Genomic DNA, 14,181 nt, shown 5'->3' on the forward strand with positions numbered 1-14,181 from the left:
TTTATTTTTTCTAATGACCAATTACAATATTTCTGTGCTTAATTGCTATTTATTTCAAACAGTTATAAAATTTTTTATGCCTATAATCCATACTAAAAAGAGGAAGAGTTTTTCTTTCAAATTTTTTTTCCAAAAAAGGGGAGTTCTCTTTGCTACGTGTATTTTTAAATGATCAAATTGTTTTTTACTTAACTTAACCATTTTTATTGATACCAAAAGGGGGAGAATCTTTATGAGCAAAATGTTAATGACCAAAAAGGGGGAAGTTTTTAGAGGCAAATAAAATAGGGACAAAATTCTAAACTTGTGCTTGAATGCTAAAATTAAATGCATGATCATTTGTAATGTCTTCTTTCGTAAATATGTCTGAACTTTATTGTTTATATTTTCCATGCATATTTTTAGGGGGGGCCTTTTCAAACTGTACCCATTTTACTCTTATGTGTTTGTCATCATAAAAAAGGGGCAGATTGTTAACATTTTGAATCCGATCTCTATTTTGATGCTGACAAACACAAATGTTTCTTATGTGTTTGTTTAAGTGTTGAACAGGTATAATTTAAGTCACACATAAGATTAAGAGGACATGAAAGCCAATACAGGACTTAAAGTTCAAATTTGGCATATTCCATGGAGTTAAAGAGCAAAGGAGGAAGAAGAAGACATAATGTTTTATTTGTATTGTATTTATTTTTATATTTTGGTCTGTAATAAATGCATGTATCTGCATGATATGAATTGTATGCTCAGATAGGACCATAGATTGACTATAGGGAACCAAACTTAAGTCGACCGACGCTGGAGTTTTAGGCTATTTTAAAAAGCCTAGGCCATAGAAAGACCGTAGGTCCCTACATATAACTTTAAACTCGGAAATGACCTAAAATGTTAAGTTTGAAAAGAATTTGGGCGACCAAACTAGGCAAGTTAAAAATGCCTCCATCGACCGAACCGTTAACTAGTAAAAAGTTTGACTTGGTTTGGGTGACTGAACCAAAATGAGTTGAACTTCCTCAGTCGGCCGAACCCTGACCGTAACTTTTTCCACCTTCCCCGAGTGCTCAAACTTCATGTTCATTTTCACCCTCAGGCGACCGAACTTAAGTTTAGCCGAACAAACCTAGGACATTTTGGAAAGTTGCCTTGTTTAGCCACCTGAACCTGTCTTCGAGCACCCACACATGGAAAAGTTACTTTTTCTCATGTGTCTATTTGGGCAACCGAACCTATTGCTCGGTCGACCGAAACTCTCAGGTTGACCTATTTTTACCGCAAGTTATTAAGGGTTAAACAGGGTTAATTTTTATTAAACATAATTAAAAATTTTCCAAAATCCCCGTTATGTCCCCAATGGTCATATTTTGTTGAAAAACTATAAATAACCCCTCATTTTCTTTGATTAGTAACTTTGATTAGCAAATATTTTCTCTCAAATATTTTTAACCTCTTGTTAATCAAAGTTCCCCTAACTTATATTTTATTGCAAAAACCATTTCTTGGGCAAATCTTTTACTCTCCAAAACTCTCTTTCATTTATTATTGTAAATCATTTTTTACAAGAAAGTATTTTATTTGGGCTTTTACTTGCTTTAATTTGCACATAGATCTTCAAATGCATATATTTTGTTTTAGCAATGTTTTTGAAACTATAACTCTAGGTTCTCCTACGTCTTATTGAAAATACTTTTTGGAGAAATATTTGGTTTAAGGTTTAAATCTTTGAAGTCTTCATCATACATATTATGTTCAAAGATTCCAAAAATATTTTGAAAAACACACCCTTCCTCTACTGAGCACATTTCATATCATAAGAGAGTGTATGTTTTAAAACTTTAATGTTGTATATCTCTACTTGTAATTAGAAGCATATTTTTATATGAAAAATATTTTTATTGTATCGGTTGGGTTTGGCCTGAAATTGAACTAGAGAATCTCAGTCCCGTAAGTGAGACCAATTGGTTCGGCTCAAAATTGAACTGAAAAGTTTCAGTCCCGTAAGTGAGATTAGTTCAGTTCAACCCGAAAATTGAATTAGGATTTTCCTCGCCCCGTAAGGAGAGGATGTAAATGGCTTCTGCTCCACCCGTTTAAGTGAGCAGTGATAGTGTAATCCTAAGAGGGTATGCCCAAGGCGAGGACGTAAGCTGGTTTGGCCGAACCTCAATAACAAATACCTTAAGTCGTTCTCTCCCTATCTCATTTAAGTTACTGCACTTTAAATTCAGTATCTGTATGAATGTTTATTTACTATTATATTATTTGTATGCACACCTTTATTTTAAATGAGATATGCTGCACACGTATATGCCTGCACTCATAGTTCAATTATTTTACATACACATTTGCATTATGAATGTGATATGATTTGCGGTGAATCAATGAAATGCTTAATTAGCCGAAAAGTTTTGAAAACTCAATTCACCCCCCCCCCCCTCTCTTGGGATCACACCATTTCCAACACTTGTTCTCTTGATTATCTATATACATTGTACTGCCTATGAATATAAATGAAAATTCTTGGTCTTTTTGGCATCTCCATGTCCTTTGTGTTTCAGTGTATTATTCCATGTGATGTCTGGATTTTATGTTTTTTACTTATGTAGGTACTCTGGTCGATTTTTATTGCACCATGTTGTGTTTCCTCTCCCATGATTCCCAAGTTCTTTCTTTCCACACTTCAGTGAGGACACTGAAGTTTTAAGTTGGGGGTATGAGTTCGAAACCACTACATGGCACATTTCAAAGCACAAAAAATGAAAACTTTTTAAAATATTTTCAAAAGCACTGGATATTTTATGCCATGTTAACATGTATTATACTCTTTAGATACTCTTATATTACCTAAACTTTACATGCATAGGCCGACTTATCAGTTATATGACCTTATTATGCTCACAAATGAAGTAGTGAGCTTTGTGCGTAGTTTCACATAACATAGTTTATGTACGAATATAACACTTTATGTGGGTTCACTAGTGATGCATTTGTGTTAATGTGGTTATGTAAACTCTTGTATTCACATGGTACGTCACGAGGCTAAAAACGCACTTACATGTGATTTGTAGCACTTAGGGTTCCTTGAGAGTACTGAGAGAACAACCATGGAGATTATGACACCTTGTGATGCACTATTGAGTCATTCGTTCATTTCTTGAGTTGTTGACGTTAAATTTCGAGTTTATGGAACTCAACTTTCCCTTTCTTTCTGGATTTTCTTTACCTGCTAGTCTCCTTTTTTGCATTTGCTAGCCTAGAGGTGATGTCTAGTGGGAAGATATAAACCTAGGTCTTGTAGCCTACTCATGACGTGAAAATTGAGCCACCCTTAGAAACAGACATAGTTCATGGACCCCTTTTTGAGCTTAAAGTCCCATTGGTGATATGAAGACATAAAAAGTTGTGAAAATTGCCCTAACTGATCATGAAATAAAAATGATAAAAAGAACGAGCAGAAGAAAAAGAAAAGGAAATGAAAAATATGTAGAGTACCTGCTCTATATATGAAAAGGTCAAGTTAGGGACACAACACATGATTCTACAAGACTCTTCAGCTGTCTGATGCATGAGTTATATTCACGTCTGGTCTATGAATAGGTCAACCTAGGGTGGTCTTGATTGGATGTGGAGATTAGGTGAGAAGATGTTAGGGTGAAGGACTCGACACCTTATGTTTGGCTAGGTCCCATTCCGATGAGATTAGTTTACTCCATGCTTAACGTCAGTTCTTCAAAATATATGGGATGTTTGATCATGACATTCTTCCTCACATATAAGAGTGAACATATCTTTCTTGAGTGTTTTTGAGGGTATACTAGTGAGGCTAAGTCAAGACAACCGTTTGAGGGTATACTAGTGAGGCTAAGTCAAGACAACAGTTCTGTAGGTGTCTAAGGGTATCCTGAGTGTGACAGATCATGCACTTTACACATGCCTTGTGATGTAACCTATTTATGCTTGAATTTACATGATAATATAGCTCTGAATTGTAATTGATGGGTGATTCTCTATGAGTGTATTGTTTTTTATGGCTAGGTGTTGTAGAGACTAACATAAGTAAATTGCTATGGAGTGTGTGTATAATGGAGTCATGTATGAAAATGCATATATGTAACTAGGCTATATTCTTGTATGTAAAATGGTATGAGTGTATTGCATGTAATATTATCTTATGTTCACTGAGTTGGTGTTTGTGGGTATATCTTTGGAAACCCTCATGAGACTACAACTCGTCCACTAGGATCAACCTATGGGTTTAGTTTAAAGCCTTATTGCATACGGTAAATGCAATCGTGTTTCCCATGAAAGAGAAGGTAGATAGGATTTTCTTAGTTTTCTTAGTTTTTTCTTTGCTCGAGGACTAACAAAGTGTTAGCTAGGGGTTGTGATGAGTTCCTAAAATGCATGATTTAAGGCCCTCATTTACCTTTGTTTTTTCTTCTTTTATTATGTATATGCCCTTCGTTATCATATTTCAAAGTTATGCAAGGTTTGTTCTTGTTTCAAGAAAAACAAGTTAAAATCGAGGAGTTAAGAAATTCAAGAAGCCAAGAGAGTATTTGGGATCAGCTGTCTAGCCAAACTCCTAATGCCTTAACACACATAAAATAGAAAAAAAGACTCTGTTAGATCATGTGGTGCGACCGTCTAACGCAAGGGGCGACTAGGGCAAAAGATGCAAACTCCAAGGTTCAAATTGAAGAAGAAATGCTACAAGGTTTGACCAAGTGTTCGGCAATGTGACCCTGAGAGGCGACCCAAGTCGAGATACTGAAGCTTATTGAGCCCAAAAATACCAAGAGTGTTGACCAAGTGCTCGACTAGGAAGACCTTGAGGGGCGACCAGGTTGAGTTCCTGAGCTGAACTGAAGATTGAAATACTGAGAGCCTCGACCAAGTGCTCGACCAGCAAGACCTTGAGAGGCAACCAAGTCTAGATCTCAACCAGTATCTCGACCAACAAAGCCTTGAGGGGCGACCGAGTCTAGATCTTAACCAGCAAAAACAAGGGTGTGACCTGGTCTCCAGCGACGATCTTCTACGCATGATTTTGTGCTAAACTTTCCTATTTTGAAATTCAAACCTTGTAAACCCTAATGGGTATAAATATTAGCTACAAATATGTTCTAGGGGTTCCTCTTTGGCCGATTTTAGGTTAATGACAGACCTTGAACACCATTGAGAATCAATGTACATTAGTTGGATTAGATTTCAATATCAGTTCTGGATTGTACAAGAGGTGCTCGACGTCCTGTGACAACTGGCCGCACTTTCATATTTTTTGACTAGATTAGATGGTCATTTTGTTGCAGGGACGTTTGTTTTTGAGAGACAATTCGAATACCAAGGGATGATTTTTACATGCTTTCAATTTACTGCTTTCATTTATATACTTTCTTTTACTCACTTTCATTTATTGCTTTGATTCTAATGAAAGATTGCAGATAAGGATAAGCACTACTGCAGTCTTTACCAGATAAAAGTAGTTGGCTATGGAACTGTAGAGGTGTTTGTGATCATTGAGACAGGGTATACTCCGGTTCCCGACTGTGCTCCGGACGGTTGGTGCACCCTTGCTACCTTATGCCCTCGAATGACGAACGACCCTCTCCCGCTTGGCTTGAGATTCTCGAGTTAGTACTTCAATGGATAGATGGTGGAGTGTAGTCAGAGGGAAGGCGTCCACTGTCTGATTCAAGTCGAAGCATCGCTTTGTAGGAATAGGGGACTTTAGATTTTACATGTTTTCCATTAGTTGTTAGAAACACCACAAAAATATCACCTTTACACTTCTTTCTATACAAAGTTTTAATAAACTAATCTGGAAAAAGGTTGATAACTGCACTCTAATCCCCGTGGAGCGATACCTGACTTCCCCACTTTCTACTGAACTTGGGATTAGGTTAGGTTTTATAAATATTATTTTTGATAGTTAAGAACCCAAACTTTCGTGAGCCTACTAGCAAGAGTTATTTTAATGTTTGATGAACATGAAACTTCTAATATGAAAAACTATGACTAATGTTTTAGACCCTACCAACATGCACCAATATAAATAGAATCATCTCATTTTAATTAGCATCCTAAATATTTTGTCTCAAAGATTCAATTGAGTTGTAGGACAAGTCATGCCTCACTGACCATACAGTGCTACTTTTTTCCCCCATAAAACAAAGACTTGCTCTCATGTGGAAAATTTTTTTGAAGGGTTCAAAAAAATATAAGGTGCTTATTTTAATAAAAGCCTAATTTGAAACATATTTGGGGTGCTCCTTGTATATGCACAAACTCTATAGATCACAAGATATGGACAACCTGTGAGAGATGGTATGAATTTACCTGTGCATGCATCCTCCCTCTCTCCCAAAAGAAAGCAGCACCCATTAACCAGAATTCGAACCCCTTGTAAGAGAGGGTAGGTGCATGGTCGAGTGTACCGGGCACCTTTTCATTCACACCTCTGTGCTCACTTAGTTGATTTTTAAGGGGAAAAAATTGTCCATGTGTATATATATATATTCTTGGAATGATTTGCTGCATGCTTGGGCGAAATAGAGTTGTGAGGAATTGATATTACAAATTAAATGGTTATAATTATGTTCTAAGTTGACAAAAATGATGTGGGATGAGATTGGCGCTAGAGTAGAGTATATCTTTTATTTGCTAAATTGTGTAAGCTTTAAATCTCACATAGAAAAATCGATCTTTGCAACTTCTTCATATTATTAACTACTCAATCCTCGCTAGTCGCTCATGCACCAACTCAACCACAAAGGAGAAGGTATTGGGTGCATTAGGTGAACAAACTCCCCTCCGTCACCAGAAAGGAGGTCCCATGAAAATGGAACCTACACTATTACAAGAGAATGGGTGCATGGGCTCCAATACGCCTAGTACTTTTTCATCTGGCAGGGCCCATACTTTCGTATGAGATTGTGAAAAGGGCCCAAGCCCAAATAAATGGAAAATAAGTTCAAAAGTTCAACTCAATTACCAAATGTTTCCAGCAACTTAAACAGGGGGAAAACACAAGGAATTGAAAATCCCATAGGAAAAACCTAAACCCTAAAACAAAATGGGAAGGTAAAAAAGAGGAGTCCGAAGCATACATATGGTAACAAAAGTTTTGGTTTTACCATTACATATATATATATAATGGTTATATATATATATAGCTAGATAGATAGATATACGCTTGCCTAAGGCAAAGTCAATACCCGAACCTATTACCCTTGCAGTGTGGTGAAATGCTGCTTTCTTAATTACTGCCGCTGTAATTAATTTTGCCTTAACAAACAAACACCACAAGGCAAGGATCATGCAAGGTGCGTTCTTGACTTCCTCTTTTCTTCTAATGCTCTTTAACGAGTGGAGCAAAACACCAAACGGCCAATCCCCTTCCTACCGCCTTCCTAGCTAGCTTCTGCATTTTCCTCTCTTCCCATCTGTTGGTTCACTGCAACAAAGCAACAAATTAACAAATCATGATAACAAGGATATATACCATAGACAGTAAAGCTTATGTATTTAGTATTTTAAAGGCGAGCCTTGATTCAAAAGTAAAGATGTGGGTTCAAGGCATGCAAACCACCAAGATTTCCAACTGTGAAAGTAAGGTTGCGTTACTTATTGAGCAAGGGCATTGTGTACCGAGTTTTTTTTTTGGTTGAAGTTAATTATTGAGAAACCCTAAGTACTATATTACAAAAAAAAGAAACGTACTAAATCATGAATATCTCCCAAGACTCAAATGAATGGAGTCTAAAACAAGCAAGGTAGAAGAATTGGCTCACCATATTTAAGACATTCGAGTGCTCACGCACTCTCACACATTACGGCAGCCTTGATCCTCTCAACAGTGCACTTGATGAGGCTGTTAACAGTCGCCACCGATCCGAGCGAGAGTTTTGCAGTTGGAGCAGAATCAACCAAGATCTGGAATGCAACAGTCAGCAGAGAACCACCAGATCCAACCTCCAGAATTCCTCCACCGTTGAGCACCGGGCCATCGGGAAGAATGGCGAAACCAGAAGGCAGGAGTGCGACATAATCCGGATCTCCCCCGTTTAAGACCACCTCCATCGCCACAATATCAACAGGAGCATAGATTACATAAGAGCCGGTGGAATCAGTGCAGCTCTCTTGCAGTATCAGCATGTTGCTCTGGCTTGAATTTGCACTCTACAATTTATTATGACAATTAAACTAATTAGGTTGCATCAAAGGAATTTTTTTTTTTTTTTTTGATAAACTTTAAGCTAGCTAGATTGTGCAACTCACATTCACCCGGAGAAGCGAAACGCAGTTTCCTGGATCGCGACCATTGGCTATATGTGCCATTTCCTGGACTAGGCCCCCGTTTGAAAGGATGTCCCACTGCACATAAGATTGAATCTATATTCTAAATCTCTTTGATCCAATGGGAAAAACCAATTAACATGGTATTCCCCACCCGAAATTTTCAATTAGTTAGAATGCTTAAGGTCATTTTGCCTATATCAAAGAATTTAATGTAGTCTAAATAATTAAGACATTCAGATATGCAAATAGATATAGGCATATAGGAACAAAATGGATGAAGATAATTGAATGCTGCAAATGCTTCGAAACTGCTTCATACATATATATATATATATACCTCACTGCGTGAGTTCTCATCACGGAGAAAATCGAAAACCCTCTTGGGAGGCACTGGAATCCAGAAGGAAGTTGCAGCACTCAGCACAATGCCGGGAGGCCTGCCAGGGTCATCCATACTCTTTCGGGTCATCACTCTCACATCATCCGCTCCACTGCCTGATAATGTGGTCCAAGTATGTGCTGTGGAAGCACCAACACCAGCACAGAAGCTCATCACCATTCTCTCTGCCAGTTTCAGCATACTCTTCCTGCCTCCTGGGCTTGTTATCACTGCAGAGATAATTACTTAACAATAATTAATTGAAATAACACAAAAATTTATAGTACTGTGGGGAAAGGTACATGAAGTGAGATTTGTAATTACCACCAACATCTCCAGTTGGAATGTTGCTGGCCATCGAACTAGCAAGGCGCTCGCACTGTCGGTCCAATGTCATCACCCAGCGCTTTGCTCCAAATGCAAGGCCTGAATTCACTAGTGATCTATATAAATTGTGAACAGCTCTATCATCTACTTCTACATGTTCAACCCATATAACCTGAAACGTCATATAACTGAGAATTAGCAGACAGAATTGAGTATATCTAATTGTGTGTGCAAGAGATAACATTTTCTGTATGAGTTGGGTGAACAGTTAGCTAGGACTATTATCATAATCACCTTTGAGTACCCATTTGGCAGTTCTTGAATTAAGCAACCAGATGGCCTTCTTCGGCATCTCGGTATTGGACTGGGACGCAAGTTGTCCAGAGAAACATCAACCACTGCCCAAGTCCCATCGACATGCTGCTTACAGTACCTTACAAAATAATTCTCCCGAGTCGGAACAAGGGGTGAAGGAACCTGGAATTCAGCTGTCATCTGTAAAATCAATTTGCAATAGTTAGCTATGTTGTAGTATAGAAGGTACTTGAACCAAGAACATGTTCTGGGCATTATCCTGATATGCAACCATGCGGTAAATGCACAATAAAATTTTAAACTCAAAAGGCATACTTGCATGTAGATGAATGAAATAGAATATTAAAGCACTTGTACATGAATGTCATACCACTTGCAAGGCTCCATTGTAGTTTCCTGCCACTCCAGTTGAAAGGACTTCTAGGGTTACTGCTCTTGATACAATGCCGGCGAACACACTTGACCATTGGTTCTGAAAATTTAAGTCAAGAATGAGAAAGCAGTGAATTGGACAAGATCTTAATATAATTATGAAATCACAGGCCCAGTGATGGGGAGAAAAGTCTTACCACATCCATGAGAATCTCAACAAGGTTGATATGATTCATAATGACAACTGCAGAATCGCGGGAAGCTTCAGATTTTAACCCCAAGGGTTTCGGTCCAATCCCCCTAGGGAAAGTCCTCAAGTACTCATCTTCATTCAGAATCTCAGTAGAGTTGTCAGCACTGGGCATCCATAAAGGTTCCCCTCCTTGAGCCATTCTGATCAGTTCCTCCATTGCTGCCACAGCAAGCTCGATGATCATGGGCTTATCGGCCTCCGTTGGCCCCGAAACCGATCGTAGAAGATCGCCTGCTCCATACAAATCGCCAACCAAGCTTCCAGGCTGCGGCCCAAAATTCCCAACACCGAGATCAAGGGAGCGAGATGGTGCTTGAGGCGAAAGATGAGGATAAGTAACCATTGGCTTTCCAACATACTTAGCAGCTATTCCAGAAATCCTATCAATCTATATGCAAAAAGTGCTGTATCAGGGTAATTCCAGCCAGCCCAAATTTGAATGAGCTTCTTTCTTCAAATTAAACTGCTATAAGATCTAATGAAACAACATAAATTGTCCAATGAACATTACCTCCTCTCTTAAGCGAGCATTCTCGATTCGCAGATGCTGCTCGTCGAAGGACATCTCACCGATGGCTGCTGGGCCTCCACAGTTGGGGCATGCTGCATTGCCGAGGGCTTCTTTGTACCTTATATTCTCAGCGCGAAGCTTGTCATTTTCAGTCCTTAGCTGTGTGTTTTCTTGGCGCTCATGTTGAGCCTGCCACAAAAATTGTGGTAAGCACAAGAATATATTGGTTGCCTTATATTATAAACTGGGTTTATGAGCACAAGGAGAATTTTTAAATGGTAAACCAACCCGTGTGACAAAATTAACGAGACTAATATGTGTGAAATGCATATATACCATTTATGGTGAAACAAAGCATTACCTTCATTTGGGTTCGCTTGTTTTGGAACCAAAATTTGACTTGCAAAGGCTCTAGCCCTAGTTCCCGGCTCAGCTCCTTTCTTTGCTTATCATCGGGGTGTGGACACTCCTTGAAGAAACTGATCATCCATATATGATGAACACTTGCGTTTAGTTTATATAGACATATATGTGTGTGTGTGTATGTATGTCTGTATATTTAAGTCGTTCATTAATCGCAAACTTAATATTTAGTATATGAAATTAAATCGCAAACTAAATATTTAGTATATGAAATGGAATTGGTCACTTTATTTGTGCATGTTCATTATATAATTTTATTTGTTTATTCTGTTATATTCTAGCCAACCAAACATTGAATAAGATGTTGACTAATCCATAATTACGCACATTAAAAACAAAAAGGGGTAATAGAGAAAAATTAATTAGGAGTTCTAGCATAAACAATATATATTACGCTTCCATCTCCTGGATTTGATGCTGGGTGTGGCGATGGTAGCGCTTCTTTTTGGGACGCTGGTTGGGATCTTGGTCGTCGCCTGAAGGAGCATCTATGTTCTCGGTTCCGGATTTGGTCTCATAGTCGTCATCAGACCTGATCTTTCCCAATTCGCTATCAGGGGTTCTGTTGCCCATGTCCAGCAAGTGATGGTGGCTGTCGAACATGTTCGGTTGAAACATTTTTCACGAGCCCTAGCTAAATTCTGCAAGCACTGTTTGAAAGCTGATGATGGATGAACAAGCTTCTCAATCTGCCAAAAGAAATATATGCACAGAAGTCAGTAACAGTGGATAATGGAAAGGAAAAGCAAAAACTATGCATAAAATCCTCATCATATGGATCAGTCCTTAAGGAGCAGTTTGGACAAAATAGTTTTCTGTTTTTTTTTTTTTTTTGGTTCTCACATGGGATTAATGAACACACACTATTTAAGCAAATGGTGCAGCATTTTTCCCAATAGGAAAAGGGGCCTATGATATGCTTTGGATCACACTTAAATTTCGTGTGCAATCGACAGATCCCTAGTGCAAAAGTTGATATTTATCATTTATGTACATTGGAAGGCCCAAATATCTCTCTCTCTCTCTCTCTCTCTCTCTCTCTCTCTCTCTCTCTCTCTCTCTCAACTGAGGTGTTTCTATCGAGAATGATTTTGATGGAAAAATATGAATAATACCCTTTGCTTAAACCTGTTTGATCTCAAAGGACTCTACACTTAACAGCAAATAGAGATCAAATAGAGGTAGGATGAATATAAATTAAGGAGAAAATGAAGCTAGAAAATGGTGAAAAGAAACCAGAAAGTGGTGAAGGGCGGAACTGAGAAGACAAATTAAAAAGGAAGAATCATGTGTATGCATCTGAAATATAAAAGCTACATGGAAGAAACAAATCAGGGTTTGTACTTCCTGACCGAGCTGAGTCAGCCCTGAGGAGAGATGACCGATCGAGTTCCTAGAGGCTGGAACATCACTGGAGGTGCTTTGCTAGTTCGCCGGAAGCATCACTCCGGCCGGCGGGGGCGGCAGCAGCAGCAGCAGCAAATATGCCTCATGCACCTCATTTCCCCCAAACCCTAAATTCTCTCTCTCTCTCTCTCTCTCTCTCTCTCTCTCTCTCTCTCTCTCTCTTATCTGTTTTTTTTTTTTTTTTGGGTTTACTTAGGTTGACGCTGGCTTGTGAAATTGTCTTTATTTAAAGATTCCCTGTTTCATTCTTGGCAAAACTAATGAGATGATTACTAGTAATCACACACCAGAAATGACTAATTTGCTTTTGGGGCATTTTTATTTTTACCAAACGTCTAATTGCCCCATCTCCTTTTACGTGCCCGAAAAACCACACCTCTCTAAAACACAAAACCACCCTAGCTACCCTAATATCCTGCAAAAAGGCCTTTCACCGAGACCCACCAGTTTCACCACAACAAAGATTTCATAACGCCCACGCACACCTCTCTCTCTCTCTCTCTCTCTCTCTCTCTCTCTCTCTCTCTCTAAAAATAACGGATAAAAAAATGAAAAGCATAAGAAGAAGAAGAAGAAGAAGAAAGAAGAAAGAGAAGAAAGAGAAGAGAGGTTATGACTTACAGACTGGTTCAGCGAGGGCATTCACCAAGGTGCTGACCATGAAAAAATGCACATTAACTCTGCAGTTAATAGGAGGAAGGTGAGAATTAAATAAGGGAAAAGGTGCACGATTTCTTTTTTTTTTTTCCTCTTTATTTTTTGGTGGTGGGTGTAAATTAATAAGTAGGGGGAAACCACAGTAGGGAAAAAGGAAGGAAGAAAGGGAAGGGAGGGGAATGAAGGGTCTCTCCGGAGAGAAAAGGAAGGGAGGGAAGAAGGTTGTGAGTGAGTGAGTCTCTTGCTGTTCAGGAGAGATGAATTTAAAGAACAGTGGGCATGGTCATCCACAGAGTGAGGCTGAGTGAGAAGAGGCCCACACCAGGAAACCGACGATAAAATAGAGGAGAGATGGAATCGAGGAGAGAGAGAAAGAGAGAAGAGGGAGAAGAAGAAGAAGAAAGAGAACAGCTGGAGAAGATGTGGCAGCGGGGAGTTATTGCAGAGCGTATAGAGAGGGTGCAATAGCATTTATGAAGGAGTAATGGCGATGGAAAGACAGAGAGAGAGAGAGAGAGAGAGAGAGAGAGAGAGAGAGAGAGAGAGAAATATTGCATCTGATGTTTAAATTTCCTCTCTGTGGTATGGAGAAGGAATTACGGCTCTCCAACCTTTTCACTCCCTCGAATTTTTCTTTTTTGTCTTTTAATTAAGTGATTAAATAAAACGTTAATATAATGCTAATAATATAATTAGATTGGTTTTTTCAAATACACTGGATATAAAAAAAATGTAGTGAATAATGGAGAGTGAAAACAATTATCAGAAGTAAATTGTGTAATGCATTTTAGCAGATGGGAGTGGTGGGGTTTTGATTTAATCTGAAGGAAGATCGTGGAAACTTGGAAAGTAATTAAGAAATTTATTATGGGACAACAAGAGGGAAGGAATTAAAAAGCAAGCCCATTTCTAAAAGGAAAAAAAGAAAAATAAATTAAAACTATTAATTATATATTATATTCAATGAGCTATCTGATTTTAATATCACGATCATATATATTCTCTCCCATGGGAGTTAATAAGGTGATGTGATACCATTTCATGTTCATCGTACCTCTCTCATAGCTTACAAGAAGAAAACTATTCAAATATTTTTTTTAAAGAAGAAAACCATTCAAATATTGCATGGGCTGATTTAATTATCGAAGAATTTCTTTAAAACAAAATTTTATTTTTCTTAAAGGAACCGGATATATTTATATAATTAATCAATGAAAATGAAAATACTAATACTTTTTT

General features: G+C 38.2%; 1 protein-coding gene across 3 annotated transcripts; it reads right to left on the reverse strand.

Annotated features, from left to right (window-relative positions):
• Positions 1–6,965: 6,965 nt before the first annotated feature.
• LOC131154264 (homeobox-leucine zipper protein MERISTEM L1-like) lies at positions 6,966–13,301 on the reverse strand. Of its 3 annotated transcripts, none has more exons than XM_058106931.1 (12): positions 12,907–13,301; positions 11,273–11,567; positions 10,817–10,934; positions 10,456–10,644; positions 9,889–10,332; positions 9,690–9,791; positions 9,299–9,499; positions 9,002–9,176; positions 8,636–8,907; positions 8,278–8,373; positions 7,791–8,178; positions 6,966–7,453 (listed from the first exon to the last, which is right to left on the reverse strand). In XM_058106931.1, the coding sequence occupies exons 2-11, from the start codon at positions 11,494–11,496 to the stop codon at positions 7,813–7,815; spliced, it is 2,187 nt and encodes a 728-aa protein (XP_057962914.1). In that variant the 5' UTR covers positions 11,497–11,567; positions 12,907–13,301; the 3' UTR covers positions 6,966–7,453; positions 7,791–7,812. The 3 variants fall into 3 exon arrangements, with proteins under 3 accessions (XP_057962914.1, XP_057962912.1, XP_057962913.1); XM_058106929.1 differs by having other exon boundaries at positions 12,223–13,274; XM_058106930.1 differs by lacking the exon at positions 12,907–13,301 and adding an exon at positions 12,231–12,905.
• Positions 13,302–14,181: the final 880 nt, after the last annotated feature.

Source organism: Malania oleifera, chromosome 4, assembly GCF_029873635.1.
Source record: "Malania oleifera isolate guangnan ecotype guangnan chromosome 4, ASM2987363v1, whole genome shotgun sequence".
Taxonomy (NCBI): Eukaryota; Viridiplantae; Streptophyta; class Magnoliopsida; order Santalales; family Ximeniaceae; genus Malania; species Malania oleifera.

What these genes read in the sequence shown, in the direction of transcription:
- LOC131154264 (XM_058106931.1), bottom strand. Translation starts at nt 11,496, where the DNA reads ATGTTTCAACCGAACATGTTCGACAGCCACCATCACTTGCTGGACATG. An exon ending in ACAATGGAGCCTTGCAAGTG is followed by an intron (nt 9,500 to 9,689) that starts GTATGACATTCA and finishes TTGATTTTACAG; the next exon opens with ATGACAGCTGAATTCCAGGT. An exon ending in TCCAACTGGAGATGTTGGTG is followed by an intron (nt 8,908 to 9,001) that starts GTAATTACAAAT and finishes TTATCTCTGCAG; the next exon opens with TGATAACAAGCCCAGGAGGC.